This window comes from Rhinoraja longicauda, chromosome 8 (assembly GCF_053455715.1).
Source record: "Rhinoraja longicauda isolate Sanriku21f chromosome 8, sRhiLon1.1, whole genome shotgun sequence".
NCBI classification, from domain to species: Eukaryota; Metazoa; Chordata; class Chondrichthyes; order Rajiformes; family Arhynchobatidae; genus Rhinoraja; species Rhinoraja longicauda.
This window is the reverse complement of record NC_135960.1, coordinates 74,421,545-74,447,272: the sequence shown is the minus strand read 5'-3', so window position 1 is coordinate 74,447,272 and position 25,728 is coordinate 74,421,545. Positions and strand designations below refer to the sequence as shown.

Here is a 25,728-nt window from a genome sequence, read left to right as displayed (position 1 = left end):
ATCATGAGATTATCTCGAAATAACTGCAATTTACATCAATCTACCAACTGACACTTATAACCATATAACCATATAACAACTACAGCACGGAAACAGGCCCGTTCGGCCCTTCCAGTCCACGCCGACCACTCTCCCTGACCTAGTCTCATCTACCTGCACTCAGACCATAACCCTCTAATCCCCTCTTATCCATATACCTATCCAATTTACTCTTAAATAATAAAATCGAGCCAGCCTCCACCACTTCCACCGGAAGCCCATTCCATACAGCCACCACCCTCTGAGTAAAGAAGTTACCCCTCATGTTACCCCTAAACTTTTGTCCCTCAATTCTGAAGCTATGTCCCCTTGTTGGAATCTTCCCCACTCTCAAAGGGAAAAGCCTACCCACGTCAACTCTGTCCGTCCCTCTCAAAAATTTAAAAACCTCTATCAAGTCCCCCCTCAACCTTCTACGCTCCAAAGAATAAAGACCCAACCTGTTCAACCTCTCTCTGTAGCTTAAGTGCTGAAACCCAGGCAACATTCTAGTAAATCTCCTCTGTACTCTCTCCATTTTATCGACATCTTTCCTATAATTTGGCGACCAGAACTGCACACCATACTCCAGATTCGGCCTCACCAATGCCCTGTACAATTTCAACATCACATCCCAACTTCTATACTCGATGCTCTGATTTATAAAGGCAAGCATACCAAATGCCTTCTTCACCACCCTATCCACATGAGATTCCACCTTCATGGAACAATGCACAGTTATTCCCAGATCCCTCTGTTCCACTGCATTCCTCAATTCCCTACCATTTACCCTGTACGTCCTATTTTGATTTGTCCTACCAAAATGCAGCACCTCACACTTATCAGCATTAAACTCCATCTGCCATCTTTCAGCCCACCCTTCCAAAAGGCCCAAGTTTCTCTGTAGACTTTGAAACTCTACTTCATTACTAACTACACCACCTATCTTAGTATCATCTGCATATTTACTAATCCAATTTGCCACACCATCATCCAGATCATTAATGTAAATGACAAACAACAGTGGACCCAACACAGATCCCTGGGGCACTCCACTAGACACTGGCCTCCAACCTGACATACAATTGTCAACCATTACCCTCTGGTATCTCCCATTCAGCCATTGTTGAGTCCATCTTGCAACCTCACTATTAATACCCAACGATTTAACCTTCTTAATCAACCTTCCATGTGGAACCTTGTCAAATGCCTTACTGAAGTCCATATAGACAACATCCACAGCCTTGCCCTTATCAATTTCCCTGGTAACCTCTTCAAAAAATTCAAGAAGATTAGTCAAACATGACCTTCCAGGCACAAATCCATGTTGACTGTTTCTAATCAGGCCTTGTTTGTCCAAATAATTATATATATTATCCCTAAGTATCTTTTCCATTAATTTTCCCACCACATACGTCAAACTAATAGGTCTATAATTGCTAGGTTTACTTTTAGAACCTTTTTTAAACAAAGGCACAACATGCGCAATGCGCCAATCTTCCGGCACCATCCCCGTTTCTAATGACGTTTGAAATATTTCCGTCATAGCCCCTGTTATTTCTGCACTAACTTCCCTCAATGTCCTAGGGAATATCCTATCAGGACCTGGAGACTTATCCACTTTTATATTTTTCAAAAGTGTCCGTACCTCCTCTTCTTTAATCCTCATAATTTCCATCACTACTCTATTTGTTTCGCTTACCTCACATAATTCAATATCCTTCTCCTCGGTGAATACCGAAGAAAAGAAATTGTTTAATATCTCCCCCATTTCTTCCGGCTCAGCACATAGCTGTCCACTCTGACTCTCTAATGGACCAATTTTATCCCTCACTATCCTTTTGCTATTGACATATCTGTAGAACCCCTTGGGGTTTACTTTTACATTATTTGCCAAAGCAGCCTCATATCTTTTTTTCGCTTTTCTAATTTCCTTCTTAAGATTCCTTTTACATTCTTTATATTCCTCAAGAACCTTATTTACTCCCTGCCGCTTATATTTATTGTATATCTCCCTCTTTTTCCGAACCAAGTGTCCAATTTCCCTGGAAAACCACGGCTCTTTCAAATTATTATTCTTTCCTTTCCACCCAACAGGGACATAAAGACTCTGTACTCTCAAAATTTCACCTTTAAATATCCTCCATTTCTCTATTATATCCTTTTCATAAAACAAAAAGTTCCATTTCACTCCTTTTAAATCCTTTCTCATCTCCTCAAAATTAGCCTTTCTCCAATCCAAAATCTCAACCCTTGGTCCAGATTTGACCTTCTCCATAATGATATTGAAACTAATGGCATTGTGATCACTAGACCCAAAGTGCTCCTCAACACATACCTCCGTCACCTGACCCGTCTCATTTCCTAACAGGAGGTCCAACACTGCCCCTTCTCTGGTAGGCACCTCTACGTATTGCTGCAAAAAACTATCTTGCACACATTTTACAAACTCCAAACCATCCAGCCCTTTAACAGAATGTGATTCCCAGTCTATATACGGAAAATTGAAATCACCCACAATCACTATTCTGTGCTTACTACTAATATCTGCTATCTCCTTACATATTTGCTCTTCCAATTCTCGTTCCCTATTTGGCGGTCTATAATACACCCCTATAAGTGTTGCTAAACCTTTCTCATTTCTGAGTTCCACCCAAACAGCCTCCCTAATCGAGCCTTCTAGTCTGTCCTGCCAAAGCACTGCTGTGATATCCTCCCTGACAAGCAATGCCACACCCCCACCTCTTGCCCCTCCGATTCTATCACATCTGAAACAATGAAATCCTGGAATATTTAATTGCCAATCGCAACCCTCCTGCAACCATGTTTCACTGATCGCCACAACATCATACTTCCAGATGTCAATCCAGGCTCTAAGCTCATCCACCTTTCTTACAATGCTCCTAGGAAACACATTTAAGGGACCCATCATTTCTTATTCTCAGTTTATTTATTTTCCCTTCCTTCTCTCCTACATATTGGGTCTGAGTGTTTCCCTTTTCTGCCTCCTGCCTCACACACTGCCTATTAGCTATCTGTGTTTGAGTCCCTCCCCCCAACCGTACTAGTTTAAAGTCTCCGCAATTACCTTAGCAAATCTCCCCGCCAGGATATTGGTTCCCCTCAGGTTCAGATGCAACCCATCCTTTTTGTACAGGTCATACTTCCCCCAGAAGAGGTCCCAATGATCCAGAAACTTGAATCCCTGCTCCTTGCACCAGTTCCTCAGCCACGTATTTATCCTCCACCTCACTCCATTCCTATTCTCAGTATTGCGTGGCACAGGCAGTAAGCCTGAGATTATTGCTTTGGAAGTCCTTTTTTTTAACTCTCTTCCTAGCCCCCTAAATTCTCCTTTCAGGACCTCTTCCCTTATCCTACCTATATTGTTGGTACCTATATGTACCACGACCTCTGGCTCATCTCCCTCCCCTTTCAGGATATCCTGGACACGCTCAGACACATCCCGGACACCGGCACCAGGGAGGCAAACCACCATCCGGGTCTCCCGACTGCGTCCACAGAATCGCCTATCTGACCCCCTCACTATAGAGTCCCCTATTACTATCGCTCTCCTCTTCCTTTCCCTACCCTTCTGAGCAACAGGGCCGGACTCCTTGCCAGAGGCCCGGGCACCGTCGCTGCCCCCAGGTAGGCTGTTTCCCCCAACAGTACTTAAACAGGAGTACTTATTTCCAAGGGGTACAGCCACCGGGGTACTCCCTAGTCCCTGCTCCTTGCCCCCCCTAACCGTGACCCACTTGTCTACCTCCCGTGGTCTTGGAGTGACCACCTCTCTGTAACTCCTATCTATAACCTCCTCACTCTCCCTGACCAGACGGAGGCCATCAATCTGCCGCTCCAGGTTCCTAATACGGTCCCTTAGACTTTGTGGTATTCAATGCACTTCAATAATAAAATGTCCATTACATAGCACCACAACCTGAAACACAACTTTCCCGATGTGCATTCTAATCACTTCTGTGTCCCTTGTCTGCAGTGCGGGACTTTATAGGGCACAAATAACACTGAGCACCATCCCAACAACTAGAATGGTTGCATGGATAAAACCATCCTAAAAATATTTGGGTAATATGCTTGATGCGTTGCTGTTAATCCGTCCACCAATTTTCATTTGCTGTTAAAAGATATTCCAGATCTAATAAATTCCAGAATGTTCCAGATAGCTTGTTCCATTTATTGGGTAGCATTGGCTGCCTCGCCAACAGTCTGTCTGTCCTATATTCTGTTTTTATAATTTTAAGTTCGCGTTAAAGTATATTTTAGTGTTTCTTGGTTTGTTTTATGTGGGGGGGGGGGAATTGGGGTAATTTTTTTTTCAATCCCTTACCTCGACGGAGATGTGATTTTTCTCCGTATCGTATCTCTGTCCCCACTGCGGCCTAACATCGAGGAGTTGGTGGCCTTTCCTGGAGACCGGCCCGGCCCATCATGCCGCGGGCACGGTGCGGACTTTAACATCGCGGAGTTTCGATCATCCCGACGTGAGGGCTTTTTACTTACTATGGCTGTATGGTAACTCAAATTTCACTGTACCTTAATTGGTACAAGTGACATTAAAATGAATCTTGAATCTTGAATCTTGAATCTTGTATCTTGAATCTTGGCCCACAAGACATTCAGGATCAAAAAATTCTGATTAATTCATATTATGATTGCTATATTTTATTTCACAGTGGACATCCTGGAAGCAAGGCAGAGGAGAGCTGAGGAACTGAAGAGATTAACGGATAAGGCCATCCAGATGTCTGAATCCCAGCTTTCAGAACTCAGAGCCGAGATTAAGGTCAGTTATTACATGAAGCCCATCACAGATACTGGCATCAATGTGGCACGGTGGCACAGCAATAGAGTTGATGCCTTACAGCACCAGAGACCCCCGTCTGTATGGAATTTGTACATTTTTCCTGTGACCTACATGAGTTTTCTCTGTGTGCTCCGGTTTCCTCCCACACTCCAAAGAGGTTGGTTGGTTAATTCACTTTGATAAGTTGTAAAATTGACCCTAGTGTGTATAGGCTGCCGTTCAGCGAGATCACTGGTCGGCGTGAACTCAGTGGACCGATGAGCCTATTTCTGCTCTGTATCTCAAAAGTCTAAAGTTAAAAATAAAGGGTAAGCAACATTTGCCTCACAGACCTAAAACCAAATGCATTGTTCTGATGAGGGAGAACTTAATTCTGTTCACAGATTTCCCCGGCACAACCAATTCCTCACCCTTATAAATGTGGGAGATGGGATTGGTCAGATTGCTATGGAAGCTAGAAGAGTTTGTGGGCTGAATGGCCTCCTTCTATCTTGCAAGAAAATATGAAGATATGACATCTCCAACCCCAACTCACTGCTAATGTGTCACTGGATATGGTGCTCTGGCAAAGGTGATTCAGTACTATATATGTCTGTTGTCAGACCTCTGTCTGAATCTTCTTAAATCTATTAGAATAGCTGCCATCTGTTTACAGTCATTCTTGACAATGTTGAATTTTGAGGGCCTTGAGAGAGGTTTAGTTTCATTTTTAGTTCAAAGATACAGTGCAAAACCAGGCTCCTCAGCCCACCGAGTCCGCACTAATCAGCGATCCCCGCACATTAACTCTATCCTACACACACTATGGACAATTTACATTTATACCAAGCCAATTAACCTACAAACCTGTGCGTCTTTACAGTGTGGGGGGAAAGCGAAGATCTCTGAGAAAACCCACACAGTCACGGGGAGAACGTACAAACTCCGTACAGACAGCACCCGTAGTCAGGATCGAATCTGGGTCTCTAGCGTTGTAAGACCACCCTTCCGCCCGAGAGGTGAAGGTAACAAAATAGGCAATACGGGCTGAAAAGATGAAGTACGAGGGGAAGCTGGCCAAGAATATAAAGAAGGACAGTAAAAGCTTCTTTAGATATGTTAAGAGAAAAAGAGTAGCAAAGACAAATGTGGGTCCCTTGAAGGCAGACACGGGTGAAATTATAATGGGTAACAAGGAAATGGCAGAAGAGTTGAACAGGTACTTCGGATCTGTCTTCACTAAGGAAGACACAAACAATCTCCCAGATGTACTGGAGGACAGAGGATCTAGGGGGGTAGAGGAACTGAAAGAAATTTGCATTAGGCGAGAAATAGTATTGGGTAGACTAATGGGACTGAAGGATGATAAATCCCCTGGGCCTGATGGTCTGCATCCCAGGGTCCACAGGGAGGTGGCTCTAGAAATAGTGGACGCATTGGTGATCATTTTCCAATGTTCAATAGATTCAGGATCAGTTCCTGTGGATTGGAGGATAGCTAATGTTATCCCACTTTTCAAGAAAGGAGCGAGAGAGTAAACGGGGAATTACAGACCAGTTAGCCTGACATCGGTGGTGGGAAAGATGCTGGAATCAATTATTAAAGAGGTAATAACGGTTCATTTGGATAGCAGTAAAAGGATAAGTCCAAGTCAGCATGGATTTATGAAAGGGAAATCATGCTTGACTAATCCTCTGGAATTTTTTGTGACAAGTAAAATGGATGAAGGGGATCCAATGGATGTAGTGTATCTAGACATGCAGAAAGCCTTTGATGAGGTCCCGCACGGGAGATTGGTGACTATAATTAGATCACATGCTATTGGGGGTAGGGTGTTGACATGGATAGAAAATTGGTTGGCAGACAGGAAGCAAAGAGTAGGAGTAAACGGGTCCTTTTCAGAATGGCAGGCAGTGGCGAGTGGAGTGCCGCAAGGCTCGGTGTTGGGACCGCAACTGTTTACCATATATATTAATGATTTGGAAGAGGGAATTAGAAGCAACACTAGCAGGTTTGCGGATGACACAAAGCTGGGTGGCAGTGTAAACTGTGAAGAGGATGTTAGGAGGTTGCAGGGTGACCTGGACAGGTTGAGTGAGTGTGCAGATGCGTGGCAGATGCAGTATAATATGGATAAATGTGAGGTTATCCACTTTGGCGGCAGAAACAAAGAGGCAGATTATTATCTCAATGGAGTTAGGTTAGGTAAGGGGGAGGTGCAGTGAGACCTGGGTGTCCGTGTACACCAGTCACTGAAAGTTGGCGTGCAGGTACAGCAGGCAGTGAAGAAAGCTAATGGCATGTTGGCCTTCATAACAAGAGGATTTCAGTATAGGGGTAAAGAGGTTCTTCTGCAGTTGTATAGGGCCCTGGTAAGACCACATCTGAAGTATTGTGTACAGCTTTGGTCTCCAAAGTTGAGGAAGGACATCCTTGTAATTGAGGCAGTGCAGCATAGGTTCACGAGATTGATCCCTGGGATGGCGGGACTGTCATATGAGGAAAGATTGAAAAGACTAGGCTTGTATTCACTGAAGTTTAGAAGGATGAGAGGGGATCTTATAGAAACATATAAAATTATAAAAGGGCTGGACAAGCTAGATGCAGGAAAAATGTACCCAATGTTGGGCAAGTCCAGAACCAGGGGCCACAGTCTTAGAATAAAGGGGAGGCCATTTAAAACTGAGGTGAGAAGAAACTTTTTCACACAGAGAGTTGTGAATTCGTGGAATTCTCTGCCACAGAAGGCAGTGGAAGCCAATTCACTGGATGGATTTAAGAGAGAGTTAGATAGAGCTCTAGGGACTAATGGAATCAAGGGATATGGGGAGAAGGCAGGCACGGGGTATTGATTGGGGACGATCAGCCATGATCACAATGAATGGCAATGCTGGCTCGAAGGGCTGAATGGCCTCCTCCTGCACCTATTTTCTATGTTTCTATGTTTCTAAGATGAAAATTCTACCAATCAGTATATGATGGGGTGGAGTGGAGATGAAAAAGGTAGATGAAAAGATGAAGAGTTGGGAAGAAGACTGAAGAGCAGGACTTCGAGGGTGGTTATCTCTGGATTGCTTCCTGTACCTCGTGCTGGTGAGGACAGGAACAGGGAGATAGGGGATATGAATGTATGGCTGTGGGGCTAGTGCAAGGAGCTGGGATTTAGATTTATAGACCATTGGGATCTCTTCTGGGGTAGGGGTGACCTTATTTGGATGGGGACCAACATTCTGGCAGGCAGGTTTGCTTGTGCAACATGGGTGGGTTTAAACTAAGCAGTGGGGGGGAGGGGTTGACAAATTGGGAATACGAAGATAGAGTTAAAGGGGAAGCGAATACAGGAAATATTGCAAAAGACTCCCGAATAAATGGGAAGGAAAGTTCGAGAAGGGGTGAGAGAGTAAGGTCAGGGCCAATAGTGACCGGTGTGAGAGGGGAGGTGAATGCCGAAGTTAAAGTGTTGTATTTGAATGCGCGAAGTATAAACAAATAAAGTGGGTGAGCTTGAGGCTAGAATCTCTGGCCACTAGAACATCTGGGAGATTGTTTGTGTCTTCCTTAGTGAAGACAGATCCAAAGTACCAGTTCAACTCATCTGGTATTTCCTTGTTCCCCATAATAAATTCATCTGATTCTGTCTTCAAGAGACCCACAATTGCCTTAACTATATTTTTCCACTTCACATACCTAAAGAAGCTTTTACTATCCTCCTTTATATTCTTGGCTAGCTTACCTTCGTACCTCATCTTTTCTCCCCGTATTGCCTTTTTAGTTATCTTCTGATGCTCTTTAAACGAGTCCCAATCCTCTGGCTTCCCACTCATCTTTGCTATGTTATACTTCTTCTCCTTTATTTTTATACTGTCCTTGACTTCCCTTGTCAGCCACGGTTGCCTCTTACTCCCCTTATAATCTTTCTTCCTCTTTGGAATGAATTGATCCTGCACCTTCTGTATTATTCCCAGGAATTGCTGCCATTGTTGTTCCACAGTCTTCCCTGCTAGGGCCTCCTTCCAGTTAATTCTGGCCAACTCCTCCCTCATGCCTCTGTAATCCCCTTGGCTCAACTGTAATACTGACACTTCCGATTTTCCCTTCTCCCTCTCAAATTGTATATTAAAACTTATCATATTATGATCACTGTTTCCTAATGGCTCTTTTACCTTGAGTTCCCTTATCAAATCAGGTTCATTACACAACACTAAATCCAGAAGTGCCTTCTCCCTGGTAGGCTCTAGTACAAGCTGCTCTAAGAATCCATCTCGGAGGCACTCCACAAACTCCTTTTCCTGGGGTCCATTACCAACCTGATTTTCCCAGTCTACCTGCATGTTGAAATCTCCCATAACTACCGTAGCATTACATTTGCGACATGCCAATTTTAACTCTTGATTCAACTTGCACCCTATGTCCAGGCTACTGTTTGGGGGCCTTTGATAACTCACATTAGGGTCATTTTACCCTTACCATTCCTCAGTTCTATCCATACTGATTCTACATCTCCTGATTCTATGTCACCCCTTGCAAGGGACTGAATATCATTCCTCACCAACAGAGCGACCCCACCCCCTCTGCCCACCCGTCTGTCTTTTCAATAGGTCGTTTACCCCTGAATATTCAGCTCCCAGCCTTGGTCCTCTTGTAGTCATGTCTCTGTAATTCCCTCGACATGCCATTAATTCTAGTTTTCAACTTTTTCTTGCAGCAATTTGTAAGTGAACGCAAATATGATGAGGAACTGGGCAAGTCAGCTCGCTTCACTGGAAACATCAGTATCCTGGAGTCCCAAATCCAGCTGCTTGGAGAAGGTGAGCATTATCATTGCCAGAAACTGAGAACAGACAGACACAAAGTGCTGCAGTAACTCAGCGGGTCAGGCAGCATCTCTGAATAGAAGGAATGGGTGACGTTTCGGGTCGAGACCCTTCTTTAGGCTCATTCCTATGATCCAGAGATGCTGCCCATCCTGCTGTCTGAGTTAGTCCAGCATTTTGTGTCTATCTTCGATGACCTCCGTGACTCTATCTAGATTTGGGCTGCAATACACGTGAGATATTAAGACTTTAGAGCATATTCACAGGGATAATTATTTTAAATCCAGATATGCAATGTGGGTGCCTCTAACAAGGCCAATGATAATCGCTTCACATAATTGCTTACGAGAAGATGCTGGTAACCCACCTTCTTGATGGCAATATGTCTTGTGAATGGCATGAAGAAAGAGAGACGAGATAAGGTATTTTGTCAACAAAAAATGCATATTACCTGCTGATATGATGGAAATAAAAGGAAAAATAATGGAAATGCACCAAATCAGGCAACAGCTGTGGGGAAAGAAACAAGAGTCAACAACCCAGGTTAATGACCGTTGATTTGATGAAAACTTTAAAAATAAAAAATGGGGCAGAGCAGATAGTCCCAGGATTTTATTTGGTCACACACAGGGTGTTTCATGGAATTTATTGATTTGGAGAAAAACTTGTGCTAAAGAAATGAAAGAACCATGGATTCTGAAGTTTGAGATTTTTCTGTGCTTCTAATCACCAATGCATGGAAGCTCCCAGCTGCTTGCATTCACAAGAACTGCAGTGTTGTGCAGTGGTGTGCAATGCATGGCCTGTATGATTTCAGTGATGTCTGTCCGTGTCTGAGGACAGTGCTGCTACCAGACACACTACCACAAGGCCCGCCTTGGGTGAATTGTTGAGTTCGATGCACCTGGGAACCAGCATTTCATTTAATCCCCAAACTGATTGCAAGCCTGACTCTTCCTTCTCCCCAGCAGCTACAGAATCATGGCGGCATTATGGCACAGGAAGAGGCCATTCGGCACTTTGAATCATGCTAGCTCGGTAAACAGTCAGTCCCAATCCTCTGCATTATTCTCAAAGCCCGACACGTTTATTGTGTTCTGATCCAAATTCCCTTTGAATTCATTCATCATTTCCCCTTCTACTACATTCAAATTAACGTCGCCACAATTTGCTGTCTGAAAATCCTCTTCCTCACACCTTCACTCTATCACTTGTTCGAACATTTAGTTCTTAGACCATTAGCTAATAGGAAAGTTTTTTCTTTTTCTATCTTATCTAAACTTTCTATGCCTCTCTACCTGATCTCTCTTTAGTTTAGTTTAGTTTAGCTTAAAGATACAGCATGGAAGCAGGCCCTTCAGCCCACCGAGTCCGTGCCGACCATCAATCCCCACACATTAACACTACACTACACACACTAGGGACAATTTACATTTGTACCAAGCCAATTAGCCTACAAACCTGTACGGCTTTGGAGTGTGAGAGGAAACCGAAGATCTTGGAGAAAACCCATGCAGGTCACGGGGAAAACGTATAAACTATACAGACAGCACCCGTAGTTGGGATGGAACCCGGGTCTCTGGCGCTGTAAGGCAGCAACTCTACCGCTGCACCAATGTGCCGCCCTTAATTCCCTTTAATTCCCTTTGCTTCATGAAAAGAAATTCCACCTTCTCCAACCTAAGCTCAAAGCTAAGATCAATCACCTGCCATCATTCTGGTAACTTTCCTCCATCCATCCCTGACCTTGAGGAGCTGGGATTGATGGGCCTGCTCTGAGCTCCAGCACTAACAATGGGCTGAATGGCTTCAACTGTGTCATGGGCAAATATGAGACACTCCATAAAGGAGCCTGACAGTGCACTACATTAAATTCCACCCACCACACATCTCCTGTTCTGAGGTCAGGCCAGCTGTGTCCTGTTTGGTTTTGTAATACCATGATTCAAGATTCAACATTCAAGATCAATTTATTGTCACATGTACCAATTAAAGGTGCAGTGAAATTTGAGTAACCATACAGCCATACTAAGTAAAAAGCAACAAGACACACAGCCACATAAAATAAAATGTAACATAAACATCCACCACACTGGATTCCACATTCCTCACTGTGATGGAAGGTAATAAAGTTCAATCACCTTCCTCTTTGTTCACCCGCGGTCGGGGCTGTTGAACCGTCCGCAGTCGCCGCTGCCAACTGTCCGAGGCCCTCGCATCGGGATGATCGAAACTCCAGCGTCGGGATGGATTGAAACTCTCTCTGCGGCATGGAGCTCCCGAGTCAATAGACAATAGACAGTAGGTGCAGGAGGAGGCCGTTCGGCCCTTCGAGCCAGCACCACCATTCAATGTGATTCACCATTCAAGGCTGATCATTCTCAATCAGTACCCCGTTCCTGCCTTTTCCCCATACCCCCTGACTCTGCTATCCTTAAGAGCTCTATCTAGCTCTCTCTGGAATGTATTCAGAGAATTGGCCTCCACTGCCTTCTGAGGCAGAGAATTCCACAGATTCACAACTCTCTGACTGAATTTTTTTTTCCTCATCCCCGTTCTAAATGGCCTACCCCTTATTCTTAAACTGTGGCCCCTTGTTCTGGACTCCCCCAACATTGGGAACATGTTTCCTGCCTCTAACATGTCCAACCCCATAATAATCTTATATGTTTCGATAAGATCCCCTCTCATCCTTCTAAATTCCAGTGTATACAAGCCTAGCCGCTCCAGTCTTTCACCATATGACAGGCCGCCAACTCCTCGATGTTAGGCCGCCTTGGGGACGGAGATACGATACGGAGAAAAATCGCATCTCCGTCGAGGTAGGTGATTGAAAAAAAGTTTCCCCCAATTCCCCCCCCCCCCACCCCCCACATAAAACAAACCAAGAAACACTAAAATATACTTTAACACAAACTTAAAATATGAAAAACAGTAGAAAGGACAGACAGACTGTTGGCGAGGCAGTCAGTGCTGGTGGCGCCACCTGGTGTTACCAATACCAAAGATTGGTATTGCCTGATACTTCATTAAACTGTGTGTAAAGGTGGAGTAGGATAAGTTTCAAGGTCTTGCAACAGTGGTGATATTATTGTAAATGGATTAAACCAAGAGTTTATTTTCAGCATTATCTGTGAGATTTAAATCTCTATCTCTAAACTGAAGCGTTACTGGATATTGTGTTTAAAATATCTTTTTCTTTGCAGTTTCACATCCTAAGAATAACTACTCCACCAGATCACAGTACATGTCCTCGTTGACTCATCAAGGCGATCCCAGTAACGTTCCTCCCCTGTCAGGCTCTCTCAGTGCATTGTCATCCACTAATCACAAAGTCATGGGCTCTAAGGACAGTCCGAAAATTCAGAAGGTGCCTGTACATAGACAGGTAAGAAGTGCACATTGCCATCAATGCAAGAATGTCATTAATAGTGCCTTGAAAGTACCTGGGTGGTCATGGTGGTGCAGCGGTAGAGTTGCTGCCTTACAGCGAATGCAGCGCCAGAGATCCGGGTTCCATCCCCACTACGGGTGCTGTCTGTACGGAGTTTGTACGTTCTCCCCGTGACCTGCTTGGGTTTTTTCTGAGATCTTCGGTTTCCTCCCACACTCCAAAGACGTACAGGTTTGTAGGTTAATTGGCTTGGTAAATGTAAAAATTGTCCCTAGAGGGTGTAGGATAGTGTAAATGTGTGGGGATCGCTGGTCAGCGCGGACCCGGTGGGCCGAAGGGCCTGTTTCCGCGCTGTATCTCTAAACTAAACTAAACTCAACTAAACTAAACTAAACTAAAATAAACTAAAATGACAATTCGTAAGAGACCCCATTCAGTATAGCTGTCAGTCTGGTAAACCTTCTCAGAAAGCCTCAAATCCACTTATATTCTTCTTAAATAATAAGATAAATACTGTATACAGAACTCTAAATCTGTTCTAACCAATACCTTATTTAATCTCTCAATTTTTGGATTTAATTCCGCTCAAAGTAAAAATCAGAGTTCTGTTTGCTTTCCAAATTACTTATTTACCTCCACATTTTCTTTATGTGATGCATGCACAAGAACACCATGCATGCACCATGTGATGCATGCACAAGAACAACTGCATTTCACAGTTCTACAATCTTTCATTATTTAGATAATATGCTTTTTTAATTGTCACAGTCAACATGGAAAATTCACATTCACCTCCATTGTACTCCATTTTCCAGATCTTTGTGCCCTCAGCTAACTTACAGACATATTTTTTGTGGCCTCCATATGTTCTCTTTACAACTTATGTTCCTACCTGTCTTCAATTCATCAATACATTTAGCTTCTGTACATTTAGAAACATAGAAAATATGTGCAGGAGGAGGCCATTCGGCCCTTCGAGCTAGCACCGCCATTCATTGTGATCATCTACAATCAGTAACCAGTGCCTACCTTCTCCCCATATCCCTTGATTCAACTAGCCCCTAGAGCTCTATCTAACTCTCTTTTAAATCCATCCAGTGAATTGGCCTCCACTGCCTTCTGTGGCAGAGAATTCCACAAATTCACAACTCTCTGGGTGAAAATGTTTTTTCACAAATTTGGTACCTTCATCCAATCTATAATGTAAATTGCAAACAATAGAGGCCTCAACACTAATCATCATTCATTACATCTTACCAAATAAATGTAGACCTATTTGTAGACCTATTCAGACCCTGTTAGGCAACCAATCTTTTGTTCACACCAATTTTTCCTACACCATGAAATTATTTTCCATAATTATTTTTGATCTGGCACCTTCTGAAAATCTTAGAGTCCAACCTTCAGTTCCCCTTTCACCACAGCACTTTACTTACAGCCATATAACTTTAGACCCATGAAGAACGGAAACAGGCCCTTCGGCCCAACTCGTCCGTGCCATCCAAGATGGCCCATCAAAGTTAATCACATTTGGCCGTGTTGGGTTTACAGTATATCTCACTAAGACTTTTCTATCCATGTACCTGCCCAAATATATTTTAAATCTTACAGTACTGCCTCAATTAGCTCCTTTGGTAGCACATTCCATGTACCCACCACCACCTTGTCCTCATCAACCTTTTTGGTTACTTCTTCAAGTGGCGCAGCGGTAGAGTTGCTGCCTTACAGCGAATGCAGCGCCGTCGACCCGGGTTCGATCTTGTACTTGAGATGGATTCTTAGAGCAGCTTGTACTAGAGCCTACCAGAGAGAAGGCAATTCTGGATTTAGTGTTGTCCAATGAGCCAGATTTAATAAGGGAACTCAAGTTAATGGAACTGCTTGGAGGTAGTGACCATAATATGATTAGTTTTAATCTGCAATTTGAGAGGGAGAAGGGTAAACCAGGAATGTCAGTGTTGCAGTTGAACAAAGGGGACTATGAAGGCATAAGAGAGGAGCTGGCCAAGGTTGAATGGAAAAGGATCCTTGCAGGAATGATGGTGGAACAGCAATGGCAGGAATTTCTGGGCACAATCCAGAAGATGCAGGATCATTTCATTCCAAAGAGGAAGAAAGAGGCAACCGTGGCTGACAAGGGAAGTTAGAGATGGAATAAAACTAAAAGAAAAGATGTATAAGATAGCAGAGTAGTGGGAAGCCAGAGGATTGGGCAACTTTTAAAGGATAACAGAAGATAGCAAAAAGGGCAATATGGGCTGAAAAGATGAGGTACGAAGCAAAGCTGGCCAAGAATACAAAGAATATCAGTCTCGACCCGAAACGTCACCTATTCCCTGTCTCCTAGATGCTTCCTGACCTGCTGAGTTACTCCTGCATTTTGTGATACCAAGTATATAATAATAATAATAATATAATAATAATAATATTCATTTATTGTCATTGCAACGAGTACAACGAAATTAAAAAATAGCCAATCCTGACGGTGCGTACAAACATATATGCAATAAATGCAAAAACAAATAAATACATAAATACAATTATATTAAGTACAAGATTTTTTAACGGTGTTGCCTAGTGCAAAGGTAGTGTTCAGTTCTCGTATGGCCCTGGGGTAAAAACTGTTCTTAAGTCTGTTTGTTCGGGATTTGATCGACCTGAAACGTCGACCAGAGGGCAGATGAACAAACAGACGGTGGCCGGGGTGGGATGGATCTTTTATTATTTTGCCTGCTCTACTGAGGCAGCGTAGGCTGAACAGGTGCTCCAGGGAGGGCAGTGAGCAGCCGATGATCTTCTGGGCCGTCGTGATGACCCTCTGAAGGGCCTTCCTGTCCTTTTCTGAGCAGCTGGCATACCATGTGGTTATACAGTATGCCAGCACACTCTCGATGGAGCAGCGATAGAAGGACAACATGAGCTTCTCCTGCAGGTTGGTTTTCCTGAGGATCCTCAGGAAGTGGAGTCTCTGCTGTGCCTTCTTTACTGTGCCTTCTTTACTAAAGAAGGATTCTTTAGGTATGTTAAGATAAAAGGATTAGTAAAGACAAATGTGGGTCCCTTGAAGGCAGAAATGGGTGAAATTATTATGGGTAACAAGGAAATGGCGGAAGAGTTGAACAGGTACTTCGGATCTGTCTTCACTAAGGAAGACACAAACAATCTCCCAGATGTACTGGAGGCAGAGGATCTAGGGAGCAGAGGAACTGAAAGAAATTTGCATTAGGCGAGAAATAGTATTGGGTAGACTGATGGGACAGAAGGCTGATAAATCCCCTGGTCTGCATCCCAGGGTCCTCAGGGAGGTGGCTCTAGAAATAGTGGAAGCATTGGTGATCATTTTGCAATGTTCAAAAGATTCAAGATCAGTTCCTGTGGATTGGAGGTAATGTTATCCCACTTTTCAGGAAAGGAGTGAGAGAAAACGGGGAATTATAGACCAGTTAGCCTGACATCGGTGGTGGGGAAGATGCTAGAGTCAATTATTAAAGAGGTAATAATGGTGCATTTGGATAGCAGTAAAAGGATAAGCAAGTCAACATGGGTTTATGAAAGGGAAATTCTGCTTGACTACTCTTCTGGAATTTTTTGAGGATGTGACAAGTAAAATGGATGAAGGGGAACCAGTAGATGTAGTGTATCTAGACTTTCAGAAAGCCTTTGATAAGGTCCCACATGGGAGGTTGGTGAGCAAAATTAGAGCACATGGTATTGGGGGTAGGGTATTGACATGGATAGAGAATTGGTTGGCAGACAGGAAGCAAAGAGTAGGAATAAACGGGTCCTTTTCAGAATGGCAGGCAGTGGCGAATGGAGTGCCGCAAGGCTCGGTGTTGGGGCCGCAACTATTTACAATATATATTAATGATTTGGATGATGGAATTAGAAGTAACACTAGCAAGTTTGCGGATGAAACAAAGCTGGGCGGCAGTGTGAACTGCGAAGAGGATGGTAGGAGGTTGCAGGGTGACCTGGACAGGTTGAGTGAATGGGCAGATGCATGGCAAATGCAGTATAATATAGATAAATGTGAGGTTATCTACTTTGGTGGCAAAAACAAGGAGGCAGATTATTATCTCAATGGTGTCAGATTAGGTAAGGGGGAAGTGCAACGAGACCTTGGTGTCCTTGTACACCAGTCACTGGAAGTAAGCATGCAGGTACAGCAGGCAGTGAAGAAAGCGAATGGCATGTTGGCCTTCATAACGAGAGGATTTGAGTATCGGAACAAAAAGGTCCTTCTGCAGTTGTATAGGGCCCTGGTGAGACCACATCTGGAGTATTGTGTGCAATTTTAGTCTCCTAATTTGAGGAAGGACATCCTTGCTATTGAGGCAGTGCAGCGTAGGTTCACGAGGTTAATACCTGGGATGGAGGGACTGTCATATGAGGAAAGATTGGAAAGACTGGGCTTGCATTCACAGGAGTATAAAAGGATGAGAAGGGATCTTATAGAGATGTATAAAATTATAAAAGGACTGGACAAGCTAGATGCAGGAAAAATGTTCCCAATGTTGGGGGAGTCCAGAACCAGGGACCACAGTCTTAGAATAAAGGGGAGGCCATTTAAACCTGAGGTGAGAAGAAACCTTTTACTCAGAGAGTTGTGAATTTGTGGAATTCTCTGCCACAGAAGGCAGTGGGGCCAATTCACTGGATGAATTTAAAAGAGAGTTCTAGGGGCTAGTGGAATCAAGGGATATGGGGAGAAGGCAGGCACGGGTTACTGATTGTGGATGATCAGCCATGATCACAATGAATGGCGGTGCTGGCTCGAAGAGCCAAATGGCCTCCTCCTGCACCTATTTTCTATGTTTCTATGTTTCTATATTCTATGACTATACTCTTCAATCTGTACATTTTACAACTTGGGCTTATTATTTTTCATAAGAACAAAGATAGCTTACCAAATCACCACAATTGTCAACATGCCTCCAGTTTAGTTTAGTTTAGTTTAGTTTAGAGATACAGCATGAAAGCAGGCCCTTTGGCCCACCGAGTCCGCACCGACCAGCGATCCCCGCACTTTAACACTACCCTACACACGCTAGGGACATTTTGGGGGGATTTATACCAAGCCAATTAACCTACACACCTGTACGTCTTGGAGTGTGGGAGGAAACCGAAGATCTCGGAGAAAACCAACACAATCGTGAGAACGCACAAACTCCATAAAGACAGCATCCGTAGTCAGGATTGAACCTGGATCTCTGGCGCTGTAAGGCACTGTGCCTCCCCAGTTGTTGTGATAACTCACAAGCATATTCAAAGGATACTGACACAGTCGTTTCAAATATGAATGCCCGCTTTATATCTAAGCAAAGGCAACGCTTAATAGTTTCACAAGTTTATATGAGGAAACGCACCTAAACAAAATTGCACTTTATACTTTATGATGAGCCAAATGTATCACTTGTTGCAATTTTAGAAATATAGAAACATAGAAAATAGGTGCAGGAGGAGGCCATTCGGCCCTTCGAGCCAGCACCGCCATTCATTCTGATCATGGCTGATCGTCCCCAATCAATACACCATGCCTGCCTTCTCTCCATATCCCTTGATTACACTAGCCCCTCGAGGTCTATCTAACTCTCTTTTTTGCCAAGTATATTAGAAGCCTGTTGGTATTTATAACTGTGCAATGATTTCTAAACCTGCTTGGCATTTTTTCCTTCAGAATAATCAACGCAATGGCCCATCAGGTCAAAGACGAGGTTTCTATCCGCGAGCACTTGGTCAAAGGCTCAATGAAGGCGGTGTCCCTGCAAGATCTGAGGATGGTAGGAACAGGAGCAGAAAGGGGCCTCCACAGGAGGGTGCTAAAAGCCAACATCAAGCCAACAGCAAGTCTGGATCTCAGGGACCAACGCACGGTACAAGCAAGCCGCTAACAACAGAGTCCAATGCTCCTGTTCCACCAACTAAAACCAACATGCAAGCACCACCTCCTGCACTAAGTGCCACTGTTACTGCAGTCCTGCGCAGCAGAGTTTCTCAGTATAGGTCATGCCCTATAAAACAAGAGACTTCTGGTGAAACCAAAGTTTTGTCGGTACCTAATAGAATGACTGTGGTAGCCTAACTTAATTGAATTCCATTATTTCTAGCGTAAGCTCCTTTGTGACTTAAGTTCATCTTATTCTGGTCACGCTCAATTGGAAAAAAAAAGATTGTTTTAAATTTTATATATTCTTATCTCAGATAACGAAACTTGTGAAAATGAGCACTTTTTGTTGGAATTGCTCATACTTTGCATTTATAAAGCAAACTGTTTTAAAGTTGTCAGGAATTGCAGTGTTAAATCAATGAACTGCAATGATTTTGGTGATAAGAGTAATGATTATACTAATTTTTTTCATTTGGGATGAATTATGGAGGGGGGGTGTTGGTGTTCAGTGTCGAGGCAAGGTGTGTGATGGAAGAGATAAATGGGACTGTATATCAATAAATAAAATCATAAAACGTTAAAGATATAATGTCCAGGCAGTACCTGAAGAATATGTGATGCCATGTTGTCTGTTCGAAAATGTTGCTGATTATGAAGCAATAAAGAAAAATTTCAAGCATCTTCTTTGATGAATATTGCCCATTTAACAACATAAAATTGAGACGTATAAAATTATAAAAGGACTGGACAAGCTTGATGCAGGGAAAATGTTCCCAATGTTGGGGGAGTCCAGAACCAGGGGCCACAGTCTAAGAATAAAGGGGAGGCCATTTAAAACTGAGGTGAGAAGAAATATTTTCACCCAGAGAGTTGTGAATCTGTGGAATTCTCTGCCACAGAAAGCAGTGGAGGCCAATTCACTGGATGAATTTAAAAGAGAGTTAGATAGAGCTCTAGGGGCTAGCGGAATCAAGGGATATGGGGAGAAGGCAGGCACAGGTTACTGATTGTGGATGATCAGCCATGATCACAATGAATAATGGCGGTGCTGGCTCGAAGGGCCAAATGGCCTCCTCCTGCACCTATTTTCTATGTTTCTATGTTTCTATAATCACATTACCAGATTTATTTTAATAATATCTAACAGGCCAGTTTGGAACCAACACCACAAGTACTGAATGTGTAGGAAGGAACTGCAGATGCTGGTTTAAACCGAAGATAGACACAAAACGCTGGAGTAACTCAGTGGATCGGACAAAAGGAATAGGTGACGTTTCGGGTCTAGACCCTTCTTCAAACTCCTTCTTCAGTCTGAAGAAGGGTCTCGACCCAAAATGTCGCCTATTCCTTTTCTCCAGGGATGCTGTCTGACCAGCTGAGTTACTCCAGCTTTTTGTGTCCATCCACAAGTACTTATTGTATTGTAGGTAAAATATTCCGTCAACCAGTAATCCTTTGAAACTTGATAGAAAATGTGAAGACCAAACATCCTGGTAATTACATTATTTAAATAAATGTATGTAGCACCATTTATTAATGTACATAACCTTTGGATAATCACATTAGCCCGGACAAGATTTCAGAGACATTAGAATAGAGAAGATCAAGCGTCTAATCAGTATTTAGATTCAAGATTCAAGATTCAATTTATTGTCACATGTACCAATTAAGCTACAGTGAAATTTGAGTTACCATACAGCCATACTAAGTAAAAAGCAACAAGACACACAGCCACATAAAATAAAATGTAACATGAACATCCACCACACTGGATTCCACATTCCTCACTGTGATGGAAGGTAATAAAGTTCAATCACCTTCCTCTTTGTTCACCCGCGGTCGGGGCTGTTGAACCGTCCGCAGTCACCGCTGCCGACTGTCCGAGGCCCTCGCGTTGAAACTCCGGCGTCGGGACGGAGCTCCCGAGTCGGCCTCTTCTTACCCGAGACCACGGGCTTCACGGTGTTAAAGTCCACAGGCCCCGCGGTTGGAGCTCTCCACAGTCGATCCTCAGCAAAGGATCGCAGCTCCTGATGTTAAAGTCCGCGCTTTAAATGATCTGTAAGCATCTGTGCATGTGATCCCATCAACTAATGGTTGGAGATCATTGCAAACATCAGGTAATGTAAGGGTTGCTCTCACTTGTATCAGTACTGGTGCTATTAAAACATGTACCAAGTGACCACTGTCCTTTGCTGGAGGACATCACTGTATCACTTAAATGAAAAAATTATACAGAAAATCTGGTGGCAAGATTGATTGGAAGATACTGGGGAATTATTGCAAGAAAAATTGATTGAAAGATATTTTGGAATTAATTGAAAACATGAAAAGTGGCTTAGTTGCTAGTTGCTGGTTCCCATTTTAAGAAGATAAAATATGCCCGGCCTTGAGTTAGCAATACAGGACATGGACATACTTTGAATTCTACATTAACAATTATCTGGAACACAAATATAAACATTGTTTTCGGATTGATCTATTGTTGTGCATGATACATGTGGAATTTTACTCTAAAGAAATGTGCTTTTCAGAAGTCCAGAGTCACGAAGTGAATGTTCAAAACATATGGTGGCGTACAGTGCCAGAGACCCGGGTTCAATCCTGACTACAGGTGCTGTCTGCACAGAGTTTCTTCATTCTTCCCATGACCTGCGTGGGATTTCTCTGGAATCTCCAGTTTCCTTCCATACTCCAAATACAGGGTTGTAGGTTCATGTGCTTGGTATAAATGTATGGATGTAAAAATGGGCCCTATTGTGTGTCGGGATCGCTGGTTGGTGCGGACTCGGCCGGGTAAAGGGCCTATTTCTGAGGTGTATCTCTAAAATAAACTAAATATGGGTTGAAGGTTCTACAGGAGCGCCATGTTAACTGGGTGTCAATTGAAGCATTTTCACTAAGGGCTGAATCTACTTCACTGGCGGTCTATATTGTTACTGTAACAAATCAATGGCAGAAAGTAGGTCACATTACACAGTTCCTCAGGAAGGTGGCATTGCTACCCAAAAGGTGTTGGCCCATATTTACATCGCCCTTGTTTATTTGATCTAGAATCTAGTTGTCCAGTAGGGAACCATATCAATCAAACAGCTTGGATAGAGTGGATGTGGAGAGGATGTTTCCACTAGCGGGAGAGCCTAAGACTAGAGGTCACAGCCTCAGAATGAAAAGATGTTCTTTTAGGAAGGAGATGAGGAGGAATTTCTTTAGTCAGAGGGTGGTGAATCTGTGGAATTCTTTGCCACAGAAGGCTGTGGAGGCCAAGTCAATGAATTCTTGATTAGTATGGGTGTCAGAGGTTATGGGGAGAAGGCAGGAGAATGGGGTTAGGAGGGAGAGATAGATCAGCCATGATTGAATGGCGGGGTAAACGTGATGGGCTCAATGGTCTAATTCTGCTCCAATCACTTAAGACCTTGTATCTTAAACATGTTACAGTGGATTTACAATAATTTGGAATATAACAACTGAACTGAAATGTTTGTGGGTTAAAGAACAATCAATATTATGTGCTTTGCTAGTTTTGAAGTTGAAAATTAACCCAGGTAATATGTAAATAATATGTAACTAATCACCCAAAGACAACTGTAAATCTGAAGCTGAAACTGTATTCACTTTCAGGATTCAGGGTTCAGTGGAAAGAGGTAATATGATCTTTCATCAATTTGATTGGATCTTGCCTATTATTATTAAAATCCATTTTTAGAAACCCGAAACTGACAATGTTTTATATTCAAGCAGTCATTTGGTTGTATTGTGAGTTTATGCATTTTAGGTAAGCTATTTCTATTGTACAATGGAAAATGAATGTGCACCAACTGCTCAGCAAAGGCTGAAGATTTGCAATAAGTTCAGCTCGACATACCAAACAATACTGTCCCTCTGATTAAATTTCATCTCTGTATGCTTCGTTGTCACCATCTCTTAGCCAAAAATGATCTATTCTACAATTGCCTTTATCGACATCTCTTTTGATGTCTCATTTTCACACCTTACCCTTCCTTATCTCTGTGTCTCCCTCTCCCCTGACTCTCAGTCTGAAGAAGGGTCTCGACCCAAACATCACCTATTCATTCTATTCAGAGATGTTGCCTGTCCCGCTCGGTGTAAACCAGCATCTGCAGTTCCTTCCTACTAGGGTTGGCAACCATCTCACTCCCAAATAAGGGACAAGATGACGTCACCGCCCCGCGCCCCAGGTGACCTCACCCAGCCAGCAGCCACGTGCTCCCGCTCCACCAATGGTGGCCGCCTGGGCCAGGAGGTGGGTTGCTACCTAACCTCCGTTAGGCGGCACCCGGGCCTCCGGACCTACACTGTCCGGACCTACAGTAGTGTCCGGGCCTACTGTGTCCGGGCCTACAGTGTCCAGGCCTACCTTGTCCGGACCTACACTGTCCGGACCTACAGTGTCTGAGCCTACAGCGTCCGGACCTACAGCGTCTGGGCCTACTGTGTCCGGGCCTACAGTGTCCGGGCCTACAGTGCCATCCGGGCCTAATATGGGATAAGGGCAGTCCCATACGGGACAAACCAATTTAGGCCAAAATACGGGATGTCCCGGCTAATATGGGACAGATGGCAACCCTACGTCCTACACATACCAAACTGATGATCTGATTCAGCTTTCTCCTGCTATCCTTGCTATGGAAATAATGTAGCAGATGAAGGTGTAGTCAGTCTGGAAGTCAGGTGTGCCTATCATGAACCATGTAGAACCATCCTTCACTTGGACTGTGGCTGCCTTTGTTCTGCTAATGTGTGTAGAGGCAGCCTGCAGTAACAGTGATGCAACAGCAGAGGGGGCCTCCATCTGCTTTTAGTGCTCAGCCTCAGAACTAGATTGCCATGGAATTTAATTTCCTTACCTCATATTTTGTGACGAAAATCTACTTTTCTCTTTCATATGATCAAAGTATTTGTGGAAACTCCTTCTTCTCCCCTCTCCCATCAGGCAAAAGGTGCAGAAGTGTGAAAACGCACACCTCCAGATTCAGGGACAGTTTCTTCCCAGCTGTTATCAGGCAACTGAATCATCCTACCACAACCAGAGAGCAGTGCTGAACTACTATCTACCTCTTTGGTGACCCTCGGACTTTGAAGCTTTATCTTGCACAAAACGTTATTTGCCTATCATGTATCATCTCTGGTGGGCCGCACGGTGGCGCAGCGGTAGAGTTGCTGCCTTACAGCGAATGCAGCGCCGGAGACTCAGGTTCGATCCTGACTACGGGCGCCGTCTGTACGGAGTTTGTACGTTCTCCCCGTGACCTGCGTGGGTTTTCTCCGAGATCTTCGGTTTCCTTCCACACTCCAAAGACGTACAGGTATGTAGGTTAATTGGCTGGGCAAATGTTAAAAAAAAATTGCCCCTAGTGTGTGTAGGATAGTGTTAATGTGCGGGGATACCGCGGTGGACGACGCGGACCCGGTGGGCCGAAGGGCCTGTTTCCGCGCTGTATCTCTAAATCTAAATCTAAATCTACACTGTAAATGGCTCAATGGTAATCATGTACTGTATTGTCTTTCTGCTGTCTGGATAGCACGCAACAAAAGCTTTTCACTGTACCTCGGTACACGTGACAATAAACTAAACTGAAACTGGAATAGGTTATAGCTCTGCGAACAGTTAAGGGGCGGCACTGTAACCTAACCAGAGTCCACAGAATGAAGGACAAGAAGTAGCAACTACTGCTGTGTATTTCTGCATATTAGGGAAGAGCAACTCAACAAAGAAGGGAAGATTTTGTAAGTAAACGGGGTTCTGTTACTGAATTCTGCTATGTTTATCAGAATAGCGTTTCAATAGACAATAGACAATAGACAATAGGTGCAGGAGTAGGCCATTCAGCCCTTCGAGCCAGCACCGCCATTCAATGCGATCATGGCTGATCACTCTCAATCAGTACCCCGTTCCTGCCTTCTCCCCATACCCCCTCACTCCGCTATCCTTAAGAGCTCTATCCAGCTCTCTCTTGAAAGCATCCAACGAACTGGCCTCCACTGCCTTCTGAGGCAGAGAATTCCACACCTTCACCACCCTCTGACTGAAAAAGTTCTTCCTCATCTCCGTTCTAAATGGCCTACCCCTTATTCTCAAACTGTGGCCCCTTGTTCTGGACTCCCCCAACATTGGGAACATGTTATCTGCCTCTAATGTGTCCAATCCCCTAATTATCTTATATGTTTCAATAAGATCCCCCCTCATCCTTCTAAATTCCAGTGTATACAAGCCCAATCGCTCCAGCCTTTCAACATACGACAGTCCCGCCATTCCGGGAATTAACCTAGTGAACCTACGCTGCACGCCCTCCATAGCAAGAATATCCTTCCTCAAATTTGGAGACCAAAACTGCACACAGTACTCCAGGTGCGGTCTCACCAGGGCCCGGTACAACTGTAGAAGGACCTCTTTGCTCCTATACTCAACTCCTCTTGTTACGAAGGCCAACATTCCATTGGCTTTCTTCACTGCCTGCTGAACCTGCATGCTTCCTTTCATTGACTGATGCACTAGGACACCCAGATCTCGTTGAACTCCCCCTCCTCCTAACTTGACACCATTCAGATAATAATCTGCCTTTCTATTCTTACTTCCAAAGTGAATAACCTCACACTTATCTACATTAAACTGCATCTGCCATGTATTCGCCCACTCACACAACCTGTCCAAGTCACCCTGCAGCCTTATTGCATCTTCCTCACAATTCACACTACCCCCCAACTTAGTATCATCTGCAAATTTGCTAATGGTACTTTTAATCCCTTCGTCTAAGTCATTAATGTATACATATATTTCCAGGCG

At 43.8% G+C, this 25,728-nt stretch overlaps 1 protein-coding gene across 2 annotated transcripts in view; it reads left to right on the top strand.

Moving 5' to 3' along the window:
• LOC144596113 (SPATS2-like protein) overlaps positions 1 to 20,067 on the top strand; it is a 128,015-nt gene extending 107,948 nt beyond the window's left edge. Inside the window, exons 9-12 of one of the 2 annotated variants that reach the window (XM_078404293.1) lie at positions 4,716 to 4,825; positions 9,531 to 9,633; positions 12,846 to 13,027; positions 18,711 to 20,067. In XM_078404293.1, coding sequence (XP_078260419.1) covers positions 4,716 to 4,825; positions 9,531 to 9,633; positions 12,846 to 13,027; positions 18,711 to 19,115 — 800 coding nt within the window. In that variant the 3' untranslated portion in view covers positions 19,116 to 20,067. The remainder of the gene's footprint in view (positions 1 to 4,715; positions 4,826 to 9,530; positions 9,634 to 12,845; positions 13,028 to 18,710) is intronic. The other variant, XM_078404292.1, reaches the window with a different exon arrangement.
• The last annotated feature ends 5,661 nt before the right edge of the window (positions 20,068 to 25,728 follow it).